Source organism: Onychostruthus taczanowskii, unplaced genomic scaffold, assembly GCF_017590055.1.
Source record: "Onychostruthus taczanowskii isolate IOZ18803 unplaced genomic scaffold, ASM1759005v1 scaffold8, whole genome shotgun sequence".
Lineage (NCBI taxonomy): Eukaryota > Metazoa > Chordata > Aves > Passeriformes > Passeridae > Onychostruthus > Onychostruthus taczanowskii.
In genome coordinates this window covers 1,811,769-1,829,939 of record NW_024505892.1, presented here as the reverse complement: position 1 = coordinate 1,829,939, position 18,171 = coordinate 1,811,769, and the positions used below count along the sequence as shown (strand labels likewise).

At 40.0% G+C, this 18,171-nt stretch overlaps 2 protein-coding genes across 2 annotated transcripts; one reads left to right on the top strand and one right to left on the bottom strand.

Annotated features, from left to right (window-relative positions):
- The first annotated feature begins 941 nt into the window (after window positions 1-941).
- On the top strand, window positions 942-17,621 carry TRAPPC3L (trafficking protein particle complex subunit 3L). Its single transcript, XM_041423922.1, has 5 exons — window positions 942-983; window positions 2,812-2,909; window positions 5,560-5,659; window positions 16,212-16,397; window positions 17,502-17,621. Exons 1-5 carry the CDS (start codon window positions 942-944, stop codon window positions 17,619-17,621), a joined length of 546 nt encoding a protein of 181 aa, XP_041279856.1.
- LOC121346254 (calcium homeostasis modulator protein 5-like) lies at window positions 11,468-15,835 on the bottom strand. Its single transcript, XM_041423921.1, has 2 exons — window positions 14,988-15,835; window positions 11,468-12,228 (listed from the first exon to the last, which is right to left on the bottom strand). Exons 1-2 carry the CDS (start codon window positions 15,525-15,527, stop codon window positions 11,839-11,841), a joined length of 930 nt encoding a protein of 309 aa, XP_041279855.1. The 5' UTR covers window positions 15,528-15,835; the 3' UTR covers window positions 11,468-11,838.
- Window positions 17,622-18,171: the final 550 nt, after the last annotated feature.

The following is an 18,171-nucleotide window of genomic DNA, read 5'->3' as shown; positions in this document are numbered from 1 at the left end:
TATTTTTACTTCCTTTCTTGAGAGGACTCAGTTGGAATGTATCTTCAGGTAAATCCTATAAGGAATGACAACTACCTGATTAATTTCTAAATTCAGCAGTGACCATCATCAAAGTTCAGTGCAAATCAAAACGACCTCATGTGCCAAATTTACCACATGGCAAAATAGATGAACTAAGCCTGGATGTTCATTGCAACAATATTAAGAAATATGGGCTATAACAGGTTAAGAATGATGGAATTATGATTCTATAAACCCCTTAGGAACATGGTTAGTGAAAGCGCCATTTGCACAAGCTGGCAGCTATACAGGTACAGAATTTATTCCTCTGGGAAGCTGAGTTCTCTCAATCTGCCCTGGCAGCTTTACACAAACATGGTGGTAGCAGTGCCTTAAAAGCCACACTTCCCCAACTTAGGCAGATATTAACTCACCAGACTACAGCAGCCAGAGTTGGCAGACTACTATAGCTTCTTTAGATTGAAAACAATCAATTTTTATTTCCCTTGTACAGCAGTACCTTGCAATTGTGTTTTTATTCTTTAGAGCTGAAGTTTTTGTTAGTTCTCCAAACACCAAAGTCTGATAGAAACAAAAAAATTAATTTACTGTCCCTAAAAATGTAAGACCTGTTCTCTTTGACTTCCCATGTGTGCTAGCTGTGTATTTGATTACAAACCATTCCTATGGACAGAGTGATTATTTATGTTGTGGACGGTGGCAGATCTGTTCAGTCAAATTCCTCCCAAAGGGCTCAGTGCATGCAGAGAATAGGAGGAGCATCAGCAGCATTACAGACTGCAGCAAACACATCTCATGCAAAAGACAGAAGAGCAGAGAGGAGAAAAGAGACGAGAAAGAGGATTGAGAGAAGACTGTGCTTCTTGAGGAAGAAAAGATATAAACTGACAATCAAATACATCCGGAGTTACACAAGCAACATGTCTCGGTCACCAGGAAGAAAGCAGGACAACCACAAAATAGTAAGACATTTTTGTAATGTGTTATTCAAATTGTGCATGGAGTAATAACCTATTATTTTATTGATGCATTTTATACACTCCTGTTTCTGAACAATCTGAAAGTACTGAAAGCATAGGGATAAGATTGATGGTATAAGAGCAGAGCTGCTGGCAGCATTTATGGCTACGATTCCTAGTGCTGGAATTCTGTACAGGCTTGGGAAAGAGGGGCACAAAGGTTCTGAGGCTGCAGTCTGTTCAGAAACAGAAGTCTAAGTGCTTCAAGTGTTTATGGTCTAAGATATAAATGCCAGGTAAGTTTATGTACCTCTGTGATTAGATAGTCATTCAATGAAACACAGAGAGAAGGAGATCTCTGTTCTGTGCTTGAATGGTTCCATTCCACACAAACCATTCTTCAGGAGTTTAGAGCCTTAGGGCTTTCTCTATGGTGAATGGTGATTTTTGACAGGAACTGGACAGTGGAAAAATTCTAGAAGACTTTAAGACAATGTTTTATCAATTTCTGAAAAGAGGACAGTGGTCTCCACTGAAAAATCAGAGAGTGTAATAAAATTATAGTTACTATACCTAAGTTTATGGTCAAAAAGTATTCCAATGGATTGCAAGTGTGACTGATAAAGTTGATTACATTGATATATTATGCTTAAGTTTCTCCGAGGTAATTTTCTTGTTGCAACAGAGACTTTTTACTGACAATAATAACAAAGAAATACAGGACCTGTATGACATCCATTCACTCCATTGAAAACTTGTTACTGAGAATTTGGCCAAGAGTACATTATTTTAAACAGGAGTTATCACTGAATGAGTTTGGAAAGTGGTTCTGGTTAAGATTTTGAACAATGACTTGTTAGAACAGCAACACTGATTAAACTCCAAACTTTGGATGCAAAGGAAGCAGGAAGAAATCTTTCCACCCAGCTGTTCTTACTTTGCCAGTGTGATTTGTTCTGTTGTTTTTATTGGTATTCACTATTATTTTTTCACAGGCTAGAGACAAAAAGCAGCTCTGGTCTGACCACGTCACAGGGCTGTAGCACTTCCTTTAATTAATTTCTGTCCAAGAAGTATAGTAAGAGTCAACCTACTCTCTCACTTAAAGGACAGCTGCTACTCCTGCTAAATACAGGCAGTTGTGCAGTGCATGCATGTGATCTGACAGGGCAGAGAGAGAAGGAAACTCTTCTCCAAATTGTTGCACACCTGAAGACCCCACAGTAGTGCTTGTGGCAGGACCAGTGCAGAGATACTCCTTTGGCATCTTCAGTTGCTCTCCATGTTCCTTGGGAGCTGCAATCCTCACCGTCCCTTTCATCTTACTGTTATTCTTTACCCTTGTGCTGAATTATAGTATTTTTTCATTATTCTGAGCTAGATTTTTCTCTACTTTTTATTTTTTTAGAGAAAGCAGCTAATGATTTGAATCAGATCAACCCTACCTTTGTGAACTGTTGTGCTACTGCAGAAGGATTAATTGCCACTCTTCCTGCTGCTGTTTGTTACTATTCTTGGATGGCACTTGACAGAATTTGTCAATCCAGCATACATACACTCAAGATGCAAGAATTAGTGATGATAGTAACCCTGAGTGTACCAAGAAATGGTACTTCTGAAAACCAAAATCCCTTGCAAACTCAAGTGAGGATGAATATAAATTCTGTCATGCTTGAAATGTCGATTTCAGTGATTATGCATCCACGGACAAAAATTTTCTTTATTAATTTAAATGTTATTTTTTACTTGTTTTTAATGAACAGCATCTTAAAAACCATGGAAGACTTGGATTTCAGCTTGCTTCATTTTTGATTTTCTTATTTTCTGACAGAGCAGAGAACTTTTTGTACTCACATATGGGGCTTTGGTAGCCCAGCTGTGCAAGGAATATGAAAAAGATGAAGATGTCAATGCCTGTTTAGATAGAATGTAAGTACTGCTTTAAATGTTCAGTTTTATCCTTAATGATACTTGTTTTTATATATATTACCTTTCAGCTTTTTGTTTGTTATCTTGCAAGTTCCAGTAGTGTGTCTATGGTTACTGAGAAGACAGTAAAAATGTTCAATATTCTGTCAACAGAAACAACACTAATTTGTGAATTAAGATCAACAATTAGCTTTTTAATTCGCTGAGGAAAGGTGTCAGGATTGTTTTCATTGATTGTTCCTTCCTGATCCTTTAGTTATGCTCATTGTTAATATAATCTTCTAAATTTCATATCCGATATCCCTTACTGGGTTAGGGGCAAATGAGTCTCTCACCTTTAGAGGACCTTACAGCAATGAGTGAGATAGCACATAAGGTCAGTGGGGGTGGATTTTTACATGGATAACCTCATTGGAAAATTAAGATTCAATGTTTACAAATCCTGTCATCCTGACTGAGATTTCTAGGCATTACATTTGTCATAAAAATATCAATATAATGGAAAATCAGCAAGAAACACCTTTTTAGCTGGTCAACAAGAACATATAGTAAGGCCTTTGTCAGAACAGTAAGGCTTGTATTTCTGGGCAAAGTGGACATGCAAAATGGATTTACAAAAATCACAGAGGACAGAATACCCTGACCACTTTACTATTAACCTGAAAGCTTGCAAACTAGCTGTAGTCCAATAACTATCCATGAGAGTAAATGAAGAAAAAAAAATCATTGTTTGGGAAAAAGAAAAGTAATTTATTCACAAACTTATAAGAGATAACATCCCTCAGATACTTTTTAATATTCATCTTTCATTCAGCTCTGGTGAAAATCATACAAATCATACATTTGAAATATGCACAGGCTTCTTCAATGATGCCATGGTAGAAATCACTAGAGAGCAGTTTTGGAAGACGCGGAGACAGATTTTCCTCCTTATGTTTTCATTATTGCAGTTGTTTCTATGAAATCTTTTTGTTTTGAGGAAGACTTGGTCATATAATGACAGGTTTCATTAAAACAATGTGTTCTTTACTTCTGTGGTTATGAAGCAGCCCAGCTTCACAAAGAAACCTCGCATCTCAGCAGACCTGTGACAGGTGGGACAGTATGCTTATCTCTCTCTCTGTGTACATTCTGTAGTGAGAAGGGTGTTTTTCACTGTACAGTTGCCAAGTAGCTGCTTACCAGTCTGTTATCAATTTGACTTAGCAAATCTAGTGCATAAAAGTTGAACTGTATTTAAGTAGTCTTGTATGTCACTAATACATACCTTGCTAAATGCTGATGACACATTTGCCAATGTTATTGATAATGATACTTAGGCAATAGATAAATATTTAATTGTTTCTAGACACATGACATACTGCAATTTTAATCTTCATGTTGCCAAACCCAATTTTTGGTCTTGTCATCAGCTCACAGTTTGTCTTCTAGCCAAAGATGTTGTACACAAACCAGTAAGAAGCTCCACTGAGTTCAGGCTGCTTCACCATGGGTGTAGGTCCTCTGACAAACAAGCAGACACTGCCTATATCCACATAACTGGGAATGAATAATTTTCTAAAAACATTTCTGGGCTGAGTACCCATTCTTACAAGATGTTTGTGTCGATGTCTTTCCATTTTTCAGAAAATGTTTGGAGTCACAGCTGTTTTGCACACTAAGAAGTTATTGGCCTTTTAATGTGTCAGAGCTAGGAATGAATATTTGTTTTATAAAAATTCCTTTATCTTCCATACCTTTTTGTTTACTTTTAAAAAAAATGTAGTATTTTAAATACAAAATGGAGGTGGCAGTGTACAAAAACTCTGTGTTGTGGTAATGAGTGAGGCAGGAACACCAGGCAGGTACAAAGGAGTGCTCCTTATTGCCAAAAACCCAGCCTTTTTAAGCAGTTAATCTGTTACCAGTTTACACAGTTTTAAGGCACAACAAGCCCAAGTCAACCAACCACCATACCCCACAATTTGGAGACGATGTGGACACGTGGCAGTCACACAGCACGTCTCACGTCTCACATCTCATTTCTGATGTTTCTCTACTCTTATTTCAGCTGAGTCCCTCTTCCGTAGTTCCCTTCTACTTAGCCTAAGTAACAGGCTGGAGCCATGTCACAAGGTCTTCCCTTTATCAAGCCTTACCTATTGGTAACGTGTTAACTAACAACTTCTGGATTTTTTTTTTCGTCAACTAGTAAGATGAAGGGAAACAACATTAGGAAAAAAGACAAACAGGTAATTGTGAAGGAAGAGTGAAAAATGAGGTGAAGAGGTAAGAGGAGAAAGTGAAAGAGATCAGGTGTGATTGCATTTCCTATGGCACCTGAATGCTGCAATGAGGGTGCCCAGGGTTGGTGTCCATGCGTATAGACAATGTACAGACAAACTGTGTAGACAATTCATAACATCCTTGCCAGGAGCATCATGCTTAAAGAAGTATGATTCCTTAAATGACTGCATGAACAGCAGTCCCACTGTGCTGTAAAATGTGGCAGAAAGAAGAAGGTAGACCAGCAAAATATGTTGTCACTGAAGTCCCTCAATTAGGATCATGCAGCTGTTTTGCTGAGGAAGCGCAAGAGACGCATTAGGGAGATGGCAGGTGGAAAGAAGTTCCCCATTTTAAATGCTGCCTTTCCTTGTTTCCTCCTCAGGGGATACAGCATCGGCATAAGACTGATTGATGACTTTTTGGCTCGTTCAGCTGTGAAAAAGTGCCATAGTTACTCTGAAACGGCAGACATGATTGCACAGGTAAATAAGATTTGCATTTTCTAAAGCATCATCAGATTCAGTGATCTTAGAATCATATATTCCCATCCTTTTTTCTCTTCCTAGGAGAATAAGTCTTAACAGTCTCATTCAGATGTTAAACTTTGATATTTTCACCTCTGCCATTTGTCTCTTCTCATCGTTGCCATAATTATCTTAGATACCTTTTTACTTTTAAATGGTAATATTAAGAACAAGCTGCAGGATTTTGTGCAAAATAAAAAATCTCAGTTGTAGCAAAGAAGAACTGTAAGAAAGGAAAATGAGAGGAACATTTTCCTGACTGCCCACAAATCTAACAATAAAATCAAAAAGATAAAATCAGCGCATGTACTTTCTCCTACTTTGATGGAAATTTCCCTTTCATGGAGTAGCTGTTCACACTTCTGTCGGACAACAAAGACACAGGTTTCTAAAGATGTACTTTTGCCCCCATTGGCAAGTTAGAATTCCAGGGAATTTCAAAGAGAAATTTAAATAAGCATACATAACAAAGTTCCTCCGGGTAAGAAGCTGAGCTGGGGTAGACAATCCGTTGGAAATGGTGAAGACAGCTGAATGAAATGGATGAGACAAGCAGCATTTAAATCACTGTTTTAAAATACACTGCCTCATTTAAAAAAAATGATACCAGGCTGCAAAATCGAATTTTTGTTCACTTTTACATTCTTCTTCAGGTGGTATTAGTGCTTTGTTTTCACATATATATGTCAGATACCTGGTTTTCTGGGTCTTATTCCTCATAGTTCTCTTCTTTACAAATGCATTATTACTGTTGAACCTTCATTCTTAAGTACATATTATTGAACAGCAAAGTGCAGTGAGAAATTAACAATGGAAAAATACACTATTTCTCTGCAGCTTGTACTTCCAGAGAGACTTATTAAGAAAAGTAAAAAGTTACTTGGAAAGACTGGGACAAACATTAAAGCACACACTGTCCCTTTGAAAGACTATTTTTAGCAAACTAAAAGGAGTTCTGTAGTAGGAGTATAATATTTCTGAGGTAAAATGTGATATGGACAACATTTTCACATTTCTTTGGCAAAACAATTTTTAAATAATCTTCAAGCACATTTGTCTGAGACACATACTGACAAAACATGCCTAAAGTGACCCAGTAAGGAGCTGCAAATACTCTACTACAGTTTTTAGTTCAGAATCATGAAAAAGGGTTGAGGAGATCATGTTTACATGATCTCCTCAACTCTTCAGCAAGAGTGTTCCCAGCCAGGCGAAAGTGCTTAAATACTTAACTGCATTAAGTCTTCAGAAGTATAAATATGTTTGTGAATTAGTAAAACCAATTCAAAGTTAAAGTAATTAAGACAGTTCAGCAATTCAAGTAGTTAAAGCCAAACCTCCTGTTAACATAGCTATTATCCTTCAGTTCTCTGGAAAACAAAGAAGTCTGTAAAATCAGGCTGTGGGTGTTCCCTGTGGAAATGGAAAGAGATGAAGCAAAAGAAAAAAAATAAGATGAGAACTACAAAGTCAGCTTCCCAGATTAAGAAATAAATACTGGAGGAAAGGTGCACCTAAAGCAGTGACTGGGAGCTTAAAACTTCCACCACTGGTTCAAATTGCAAAGCCTGGGCTTTACTGCTAATTTATACTGGCCTGGAGAAGGGCCAACAAGTTTTGATGAAAAGCCAAAGTGAGCCCTTCTACACTGAGTTCCCATGGTATTCACTGTCTTCTCATGTTGGTCCTGTGACTTGGCAGGGTTACAGATGGGATTGAATTAGAAAAGAGATGAAACAGGACATGTAAAAGTAGGCTTTCTGGCAAATTGGGGTAAGAAATGGAAACCAGTTGAGGAATGATATTAAGAACAAAGCCCAGCTGAAGAAGTTATGTCCAAGACGGGATTCAGAATTTGAATCTGACTGAGGATTACTTTTGAAATGAGGTTGATAATTTTTCTCTACAATCCCGTAAAATCAAATTTTTAATTCAATTTCTCCTCAAAGACCTTGATGTAATTGATCTGATCAAATGAGTTGCAAAAAACAGCTTCTGGTTTTAGATCTAATGTTTATATTACCTTCACTAGCACGAGGAGGTGTTTGTCTGTGCCAGTGATGGAAGCAGCCTGACCACACCCTCTGGTCCCCAGCAAGCTGGTGCTGGCTCACAGGCTCCACTGCTGGATTAAACAGTGCCTAAGGATAGATCTGTTCCTGAAAAGCAGTGGCTGAAGAGGTGGGCTTTATTGTGGACACTCAGTACCCTGTGAACACAGGACAGAACATCTCTGGAGGTCTTTGAAGAGAGCTCCCTAGGGTGGAATTACAAAGGATGGGGTAATCCAACCATGTCACCCCTGTCCAGAGCTGTAGGACAGGAAAAGTCCTTCCCTGTGTCATGGAAGGTGCTGCCACACAAGGTCCCTGGCTATTGACATATGGCCAGTTTGAAGGTCTGACAGAAGCTGGCAGAATTTATGAAGCTGGTAAATGTTGATTTTTAGATCTCAGCAGGGAGAGGGAAATGCATAAGCAGGTTGCTGTGCTAAGTAATACAGCCTATGTGGTAGACAGCAAAGAGGACATTGAAGTGCTGCACTGTGGAGAGTAAAGAAAAGGTCAGAAGAGAAGTTTGGAATTGGCAACAGATGGCAACACCTTTAATATATCTTCCTCTTTCAAAACACTGACAGGAAAAATACTAAGAATGAAAAGTATGCTAGCAGAAATATTATTTTTGCTGCCTTTCCCCTTTTAAGCAGATGAATTCTGGTCCTTCATTAATCTTGCTATTATGCTGTCTGAAATCATGGTTTCAATTTCTTTAAAATTTGTACTTACTTACTTACTTCCTGTCATGGCTTATGCATAAAAAGTTTGGAAGTGAAAAGTCCCCAGTAGTATGTAGAGGGACTGAAAAGTTAGTGGCTTCCTAAATATTTCAGTAATTCTAGGCTGTGTTTGAGCACCATCAAAATGTTAACAATTTTTATTCTTGCTGCTTGAGAGACATGGAATGCTGACTGAGTTTTTTAAAACGGGCAGAGATACATTTTTAACCAAACTGTTCAGATTTATTTTCTCATTAAGCAATGTATAATGTCATAGAGTGGCAAATAACATTTTCAAAAGTGAGGTTTTGCTTTATATGGGCATCATTTTGCTGGCAAGCCAATGTACGTGTCTAAACAGACATTCCTTTTTCTTCCATTTCATTGATAAAAATGAGACAGATTTATGGGATGTTAGTTTTAAACCATCTCTTTTGGAGTCACAAAGACTGAGAAGTCTTTGTTTTGTCCTCTGAGAAGCCGTAAATTGTAGTTTTAAAGTAGTTGCTGTTCAGTTATAGCCTGGTTTTAAGAAAAAAGTCTTTTATATTCATTTATTTGCTTGTCTATGCATTTAAATTATTGTTCCTGCCAAGACATTTTCACAATTTTCACTCTATATCTTTGCAATTTGGCCTTAATTTGATGCTCCATTGCAAACCAACTACTTCTTTTGCATAGTTTCCATGGAAGTTCTCTTTTACATAGGAATTTTTAATAATAGAATTTGGACAGATTCATCATACCATAATGCAAAGTACAGCTGAAACTAAATTGAGAGCATATGAGGGCTTAGCATGGTTAAAAAGTCTTTATTCTTATAACAAAGACTTCAAGTTTGATGGAGCAGCAGAGGTGTAGTGGAATAAGAGCTAAGAGAATTTAACGACTAAACCGAGGGACAGAGCACAGAGGATTAAACATAAGTTTTTTATTTTCTTGTACACTCCTATTTTGATGGGTATCAGAATTAATGCAGAATCTAAACATTTCAGCAGATAATGTTGATCTTGCTGTTTAGTTTTATTTGCTGGGTGTTTCTCTCTCCCTCCAGTTTGTTTTGGACAGTGTTGACAATAGTCTGTCTCTTTCTGAGCTGCCAGGGTAGCTGCTGGATTCAGGAACACTGCTGATGGAAAGCAGCTTTTGCAATAGCCCCTTGAAGGACTAAATTAAATTTTTCAAACCCACATGCCAGTTGGAAAGATAGGGTCAAACTGGCTGTTATTTCAGTCTGTTTTCACAGAAGTATTCTAGGATCCACATGGAAATTGCAGAGTCACAGGTGTTTTAATAAGAGTCACACAGCCCTGGGAATGGGGATCAGGGAGAGATGGGCTCTACCAGGCACACACTGCAGCACAAAATGTTCAACAGCTGCTCTTGGGACTGGAGAAACTCTCAACATAAGCTACCTGCAAACATGAAGCAGGCAAGGAGAAGGAGAGGGAATTCATTTTCGATTTGCCCCTCCACAATAAAGCAGAAGATAGAGCTAGGAAGTGCTGCCGTTTCAGATGGCCTTCAGTACTCAGGTGCAGAGCCCTAAGCTTTCTTCTGAGGGAAAAGAGGATACCAAAATCTATAAGTGGGATCACTCTGTTCTCCTACCCTTCCCTCTACCAGCTATGCTTTTGCCTCTGTGTCCCAGCTGTTATACCACACTGGAGGCCTTATCTTTACCTCAGCCCACTTGTTTCCCATGTTTCTTTGATCAACTCATTAACCTACCTGCTGTCCTCCCCATTGCATCCCTGCTTGCTTTGATTATCTGAGGAAGGAGGTGGAGAGACAGTTTTGGACAGGGAAGTTTGGCCCAGGCAGTGGGGCTGTTCTATTAGGGGGTGTGTTATCTCCCTGTGCATGCAGGGAGGAGGTGAAATGGGGTTGGACAGAAGATGCTGGGGCATTTCTCATAAGAAAAGATAAAACCAGACAAATAGGAGGGGTCATATAGACTGGAAGTAAGGAGATGCTATACCAGGAGAAGCTCCTGGGGAGAGAATGGTTGGTGTATGTGCCAGGCACAGCGTCACACATCTGCTGTTGTGACTTTCATTTTGGCAGTGTTGCATCTGTGTTTTCAGCTGCAGCAGGCTCATTTAAGCATATGGCATGTTTTAAGTGTGCTGCTAAGTGGGTCATCTGGGATGAAAGAACTTTAAAACATGGTCTCAAAGGTCACCAGTTCTTGAAAACATAAGGAGAAAATTCTAAGCAGAGAGTTGAATTAGCACTTCTGTTTTATTTCATAAAGAGTAATATAGATGCTTTTACCTGCTGAAGAAACCCAATGAATATGAGAACAGCTGGGCAGGATATCCTGGTTTGTTGAGAAGAGCATGATTCAAGCACAGCAAAACTATGATTCTTTGCAGACTCAGTGAGACTGGCAATAAAATGCTACACAAAAGCCTGCCCAGCCACCCCAGCGAAAGTAACTTTGTTCTCCTTTTATACAGCATTTGCGAATACTCTGAACACCCTGAGAGCCATGTGATGAATTCCAAGTGAGTGACATAAGCACAGGGCTCTGGGGTGAAATGTGTTTGTCAGAGGCACTGACTGTGCAGTTACCTCACCTGCTGGTTCTTCTTGCTCCAGACACTAAGTTTTCCTAGGATATTCAAAAAAATGAAAGTCAGTCTTCTGGAAAAATATTTTTTTTTGTCTTAAAAAGTGGAATTTCCATCCAGACCTTCTGTTGTACACTGGCTGCAGGCCCAGAAACAACAGTATTACATAGCACTACAGGCTGCACCCAGTGCCTGACACTTGCTCAAAACTAGGACTTTATATCCATACAAAGAGAAAGTCTAGACTTGGAGCAGATAATAGGGAGATGTTCTACAAAGACAAAATATCCAAAGACAGAGAAGCCTTGAGGGATCACTGGTGCCTCGAAACAAGTCTGCACCTGCAATTGGCCTGGAAATGACCTGGACAGAAAACCTTTACTTTCTGTGGGCTGTCAGAAAGCCACACGTATCTTGTTATTATATTCACACACTTTAAATGACTTTACTTGTTGATAGTCTCTAGACTTACATAGGACAAGCACACTATAGCACATTTTGCATAGCATGTTGTTAAAACCCTCTTGTAGATACCATTTTTCCTTTCTTTGTGCTGTCAGCTCTTGATGCTGAGCCAGTGACATGAACCCTGGGTGCTGTGGAGAACTGCAAACTTTTCATTCATGTTGAGAAATAATTTCATTCCATCCTTTTGGAGCAAGTAACTAACAGGGAGGAAACATGATGAAGAAGAAAGAGGCCATTGTGAAAAAAATACAGAGACAAAACCAGCTAGAAGTATGCCATATTAACAAGATATAAAAAACGCTGAAAATATACTTGGTCTACGGTACTTCCCTTCTGTCCGCAAGGTCCAGCAATGTCTCTCTTTCCTCACTGGTTCCTTTCTGGCCTTCTTCAACTAGCCTGTGAATCGTGCTATAATGCTGTTTGCTGCTGCTGAAAGAGTAGAGCTGGGAAGCATCTTCCCATGCCTGGAAAGCTGGCAGGGAAATGGGTTCTGGTTCCTTGTTTTCAAAAAAGCACTTCAGGTTTCGCTCGCTCAGCTTGGTGGCATACAGTTGGAAAATCTGCTCCAGTTGCTCCTTCTCCGTCCCCTCATACACTCTCCAGAACATCAGCTGGAGGTGGCTGACTTTTGACTGGCAGCTGGCGCAGCAAGTGGTTAGCAGGGAGAGGAGAGCTGAGGTAACTATCACACACCAGCCTAAAATCTGGGAAGGCAAAAGAAATCAGTTTCAGGTTAAAAAGACGCAAGTGAAAATGCTACTTGAATCACGAATGTCTGACAAAGTGACCGCACTTTGTTTGCATTTGGTGCTGGCCTTGATGTTACTGGGACATCCACATGGGGACGTGTCTTAGGTTGGAAGTGGGGGTGTGTATTCTATTCCCATCTGTTAAAGGTGGTGCAGTTATCTTCTGTTAATTGGGCAGTTTTTCTTTAGCTCTTCCACAACCAATCCTCCCTCTGGGGAGATATCTGCTGTTCATGGGCCAGTGAGTCTCACTGCATGACTGATAAAAATTATATCATCCCACTGTGAGAAGCTCTGCCCAGGGGGAGGAGCCAAGCATTCCTACCTGGATATAATCTGAGATTAGGAACACCACAGTCAGCCTTTTCCACTGGATTCCCAGAGGAGCAGCCTTTTCCCACTGGATTCCTAGAGGAGCAACTATCTTCTCCACTGGATTCCCAGGGGAAGACCAGGCCCATCTACACTGTCACCAGACCTTCAGAGAAAACTTACACCCTTCTACAGGATCACTGCTTCAACAGAACCACATCTGTCACTCCAGGACTGCAGCCACCATTTAACGGGACTGGTACCACCACCCTGACCCACAGGGGGTCAAGTTGTATTCTGACTCTGTCAGTGGTTTCTTTTCCTTTCTTTTCTTTTCTTTTCTCTTTTCTTTTCCTATTCCATTTGTATTTTTAATTTTCCTAGTAAAGAACTGTTATTCCTATTCCCATATCTTTGCCTGAGAGCCCCTTAATTTCAAAATTATAATAATTTGGAGGGAGGGGGTTTACATTTTCCATTTCAAGGAAGCCTCCTGCCTTCCTCGACACCTGTCTTTTCAAACCAAGACAGGACTGAAGAGAAAGAGTAAGTCCACCAGCATAGAGGCTTCTCAATACTGCTCCTTTGGTGTCTCTTTGGTAAAGTTTTTTCTAACTCCTAAAAGCGTTACATAAAAATACCCAACAAGAATTACTAATTTTGAATCATGAAGAACTACAAAACCAAAAAGGGCAAGTAACTTTTGTCCCAAATCAGCCAACCTTTTAAACTGTGGCCACTGTTAGGTGTTTTATTTTCTGACTTCTTTTTATTAGGAAAAAACCTCCAACAAAACAGCCACATAATTAACCAACATCACTCAAATTCTTTTTTCTGTAGCAGCTTCAGATTTAGACAAAGTTCTGTCAAGAGCATTTTAAAAGAAAGAGCTACTTCCATAATTACTTGCTTAGCAAGGGGCAAGAGTGGAAAAATGTGCTTGAAATGGTTATTGTGGGATGTTCTCCTCTAAGGAGAGCAGCAGTGTGAACACAATTTTTTTCCTGCCTTGTACCACTGGCCTAGCCAATGGTTTTACTTGTCTGATCCGCTGCGATGTGTCAAAAAAAAGAAAAAAAAAATTTAAACTTGTTTTCAAACACTGGAAAAAGTTCCAGTGTAGGACAAATATTCTAGGGCTCAGAGGCTTGTATGAAGTGGAACTGAATTCCCATGCTCTAATGGTGATGATATGGAGAGCTGCATCCTTTCTTATGTGAACTTTTGTATTGATGTTGAAAAAAATAACCACCAATAAAAATCTGTGTTTAGCTGATGGAATACAGAAAGTTTCCTCGGGAAAGTCTGTGAAACAAAGAAGCTTGACAAACAACTATTCTTAGGAACTGGTATGGAAGAATAGTTAGAGCTTTCCTTTGTTTCCCAATCACTTTGTCCTGACTAGTGATTTTTATGAGTATTTGAGAAATCGCTCTTTTTAGCAGTTTTTCACTTTCTTGCAGCTTGGAAAATGAACTCATATATTCTCATTCTAATACTGAATCCCTGGTCTTTCAGTATTTCCTATATTTACAACTTAAACTCTTAAGCACTATCTGTTGTTGCCTTCTAAAACTAACAAACAAATTGCTTTGTCTGCAGGCAGTCTTTGTCCTATTTGCAAGAGGACTTAAAAATAAAAACAGCTCTTGGAAAGGAAATTGTTCCAGATGGATACAATTCCTGACAAAAACTTACTGGCTCCACAGAGTGTTTTCCCTTTTCTGTAGCTTTTTAAAAATTATCTCCACCGTTTTGATTTTTTGCCTCTGAATTTATTTGCACTACAATGCAGAGAGCAAAACTGTACTGCACAAATACTGTAGAATGTAGTAAGATCTCAGCTTTGCATGATCTGCTTGCTTTATTGTTTCTCACCTCCTCCAAGCAGGACAAAAACATGCTTACATTTGGCATCATGAAAATGAGGAATACAAATAGAAACACATTATGTAAGCAGTCAAAAGATATTTCACAAATCTTATTTTCCAGTATTTTTCTACTGTTAGGGACATAAACATTCCCTACAGTTATCACAAGGATTTAAAATGTGACAGTGTGGCATGAATTTTTAATAGGACAGACCCCTTTAATGGGGTGACATCAGCCTCCTAAACAATCCAGTTGGGGTTTTTTTCCCCTCCTTAGAGCAATCTCCATTCAGGAAGAAAGCTTTAGGTTTTTTGGTCTTATTGACCCTGCCACCAGTGAGGACCCCTAAGAAATATGAAATAGCTCAAACTGAACCAAAAGATGGATTGATTGTATTTTGTGAGGCTGCCAAAACATTGTTTACATGAAGTCAACAGTTTTAACAAAAATTCTGACATCAGGATCTTCCACAGATAAATCCCAGCAGCAGTACAACCTGGATAATGCTCTTTGTTTATAATTTTTCTTACCTGGGACTGTGCTTGAAGTGTTCTTTTCAGTTCATCACTCTCTGAAAAGGGCAGGGAGCTTTTGTCACAGGCTACTTTGTGTAGCTCTTCAAAGCAGCTCTCCGATTTGCTGTGGCAAACTGCTTGTAAGTAGGCAGGATTTTTCAAGCCACTCATGGCACATTCGTAAAAAGTCCCGTTGAGCAAAGCCACGGAAAGCCACATCACTGGGGCTACCAGAGCATTTAAAGTGATTTGTCCAAAGACGTAAAAGAAATGGCAGATATTCCCTCTGGGGAATATTTTCCTGGGATTCACCCAGCAGCCTGTGAAGAGTTTCCAGGTCTTGCTGTTCAAGAAGTATCCAATAACCAGCAAAACAAGAGCTGGCGAGAAGAGAAATACCAAACCGTACCTGAAGTTTTCATTGCTGCAAGGGCATCTGAAAGCAACAAGAGAAAACACACGTTCACCTCCCATCGTCAGCAGTGCCATAAAACTGTAACCTATAGCTGTTTTCCTGTTCATAAAGAACTTCAGGATTGTTTGGAACGCATCCATCTCTGCTGCTCACTAAGGAGGTGGAAGTCGAGGCTGCTTCTCTGCGCGGGCAGCGGCGCGCAGCGGGGCAGAGCCGTGCCGAGGAGCCGCTCCGCCGCCTCCCACGCCCGGCCGAGATAACGCCGTGAGGTCACCGCTGCCGAGCGCCGGCAGGCCAGATGTGGCACAGTCACAGCACGGTTCACCCGCCGCGGGAAGGAAGCAGGCTCCGTGTAGCCGGCTGTTTGCAGTCTTGGAGGTCTTGCTCTTGTTGGGCTGTTTGTTTTGTGGAGTGACTGCAGATGGAGGGATCAGAGTAGAGGGAGATCGTGAGCTGTGATTATAGAAGTTGCTGGTGAGGAAGTGAATGACCTAATATAGATGCTAATGGTCCCAAGGGAGTATGACGTGACTGAAAGAGGACGAATGTTAACAGTAAAACCACTTTGTGTGGGGTTGTAAATGTAGGAACTTCAAAGAAGAACAGCTCTCTGGTGTGTTTTCCTGGAGCATCACACAGCTCTAGATTTGCATTGCTGGCTCAAGCTGATCACAGAAGAGAAAAATGTACTTTGATTTCTATCCTGTCTGGCTCTTCCCCCTTATTTCCTGGGGTAAAATTGGTCTACAGGATGCTTCTTTTTAAAGTTTCACCTCTGGTTTGCACGCAACCCATTTAAGCAGCAGAGTTTCATTCTTTTGAAGGTGGCTTTCAAGATGTACCTTGGGGTCACCCCTAGTGTGAGCTGCAATAGTGCCACAGGGAATGAATTCTCCTTAATCCTGGACAAAAATCCACTAGTGGACTTTGTGGAGGAGCTGCCAGCGGAACGAGCATCACTTTGCTATTGTAACCTCCTCTGTGGGGTGATTCGAGGTGCCTTGGAAATGGTAAGGAAGTGCACACCTGTTTTCTCCATTCTTTGTTAATTCTCAGAAGCACAGGAAAACAAAATCACTTGTTCAGATAAAAGTAGGAAATACAGTATTGTTTAACCTCTTGGATTAAATGTCTATATTTAAATAAAATATAAGACAAGGATAGATAAAAGAGGACAAGGCTGATCCTGGATCCTGAGATAGAGAAGCACATGGATTATCTCACCTCCACACTGTCCATGTCTGGCTGTTCAGTCTGTTCAGTGGCTGACTTGGGTGCAAAAGCCAGGTGGGATCAGGAAGACAGGTAACACTTAAAGTGGAGGGACAGAGGGGCATGTTGGGTTTCTCCGCTGCTCCTGGAGCCTACCACACTTCCCTGCACAGCTGTAGCCAGTAATAGTCATCCCTGATTATTTCCAAATATGTCAAGATAAATAATATTCTCAGGTTACCGTGGTACTTGCTGAAAGAGAGAATGAAGTGTGGAGGAGTAAAATGTAAAAACCAAAGGGGTATAATGTTAAAACCAAAGCATCAGAAGGGTATCAGACAGCAATCCAAATTTTGTTCTTAAATGTAAGGTTTTTGCAAAGAAATAAACAAAGGGCATAATTTGAAAATTTCTGACCTGTACAGCTTCTTCAGGGAGATTACTTTTGGGCTGCTTTATGTTTTTTGTCAATATGTAATTTGGCATAGATCTTATAAAAACTCAAACAAAAAACTCAACCCTGCAGTGTTATTTACATACATCAGTCTCAGAATTATAGCATTTGATACAATACTAAGTAACAGAAGTATTATATCATAAGTCTTAGTACATGACTAGGAAATTCTGTGATCACAAAATCATCAAGTATGCAATTTAGGGTCTCAGAAGAAAACAAAGCACTGGGGAGAAGGGTAATGTGCTATATAAATTCCAGTGTCTATAAACTTCCTTTGTATTAGCTTAGTTGGGAAAGCAATTTTAAAACAATTTAGATATCTGTTTCCTATAAAACCTGAGAAAGGGAGTCCTCTTGTGGTAAGAGAGAAAAAGCTCATTATACCGCAGGAGGGTGGAAAACTGGGCATTTCTTTGTTTAACTGATCAGTTCTGATTCTTTCCAGGTTCACTTGGCAGCAGAAGTTTCCTTCCTCCAGGACAGGCTGAAGGGCGATGCTGTGACAGAAATAGGAATTACGTTTTTAAGGAAGCCTGAAGACAGAAAGCACAGAAGGAACAAATGAAAGGAATATTGGGAGAGACCCTTGCTGGGGGATATTTTGTGCCTTTTGTTTCAGAAGAAGACGACAGGGTAAAAACGGCTTTGCTGAGTCAGCTGCACCTGGTTGAAAGGTGAAGAGAGCTGGGCAGCAAAGAGGAGGGGCAGAGCAGGGGAGAGCAATGTTAATTGTTGTGACACAGATATCAGTAAAAAAGATCAAAATTATCTGCCCTTCCTTGTCACATACCCAGGCTCTTGAGCTTAATGCAAGTTTTATCTCAGTATTTAGTGTGTGCTAAATGTTCATCCGTATAGCAACTGTTTTCAGGTAAAGCTGATGACCTTTTCCCATTTTGTCAGTAATGTTTCAAAGCATGGCTGCTAGAGGTGCTTTATTTCCCTGGCTGTGTGTGGTTATCCATAAAGGATTCCTCTGCTCTGATTGCTGTGTGCAGTGTCGCACTCACAGGTGCGCGTTTTGGTGTGTAATGCTTTGCCATTCATTGTCCTCCATGCTGGACATCCTGCTGTCTTTGAAACCAGGGAGGGATGGGTCTTCACTGCTGCTGGTG

What these genes read in the sequence shown, in the direction of transcription:
- TRAPPC3L (XM_041423922.1), top strand. Translation starts at nt 942, where the DNA reads ATGTCTCGGTCACCAGGAAGAAAGCAGGACAACCACAAAATA. An exon ending in AATGCCTGTTTAGATAGAAT is followed by an intron (nt 2,910 to 5,559) that starts GTAAGTACTGCT and finishes TTTCCTCCTCAG; the next exon opens with GGGATACAGCATCGGCATAA. An exon ending in CGGCAGACATGATTGCACAG is followed by an intron (nt 5,660 to 16,211) that starts GTAAATAAGATT and finishes ATTCTTTTGAAG; the next exon opens with GTGGCTTTCAAGATGTACCT.
- LOC121346254 (XM_041423921.1), bottom strand. Translation starts at nt 15,527, where the DNA reads ATGGATGCGTTCCAAACAATCCTGAAGTTCTTTATGAACAGGAAAACA. An exon ending in CACTTCAAGCACAGTCCCAG is followed by an intron (nt 12,229 to 14,987) that starts GTAAGAAAAATT and finishes TTGCCTTCCCAG; the next exon opens with ATTTTAGGCTGGTGTGTGAT.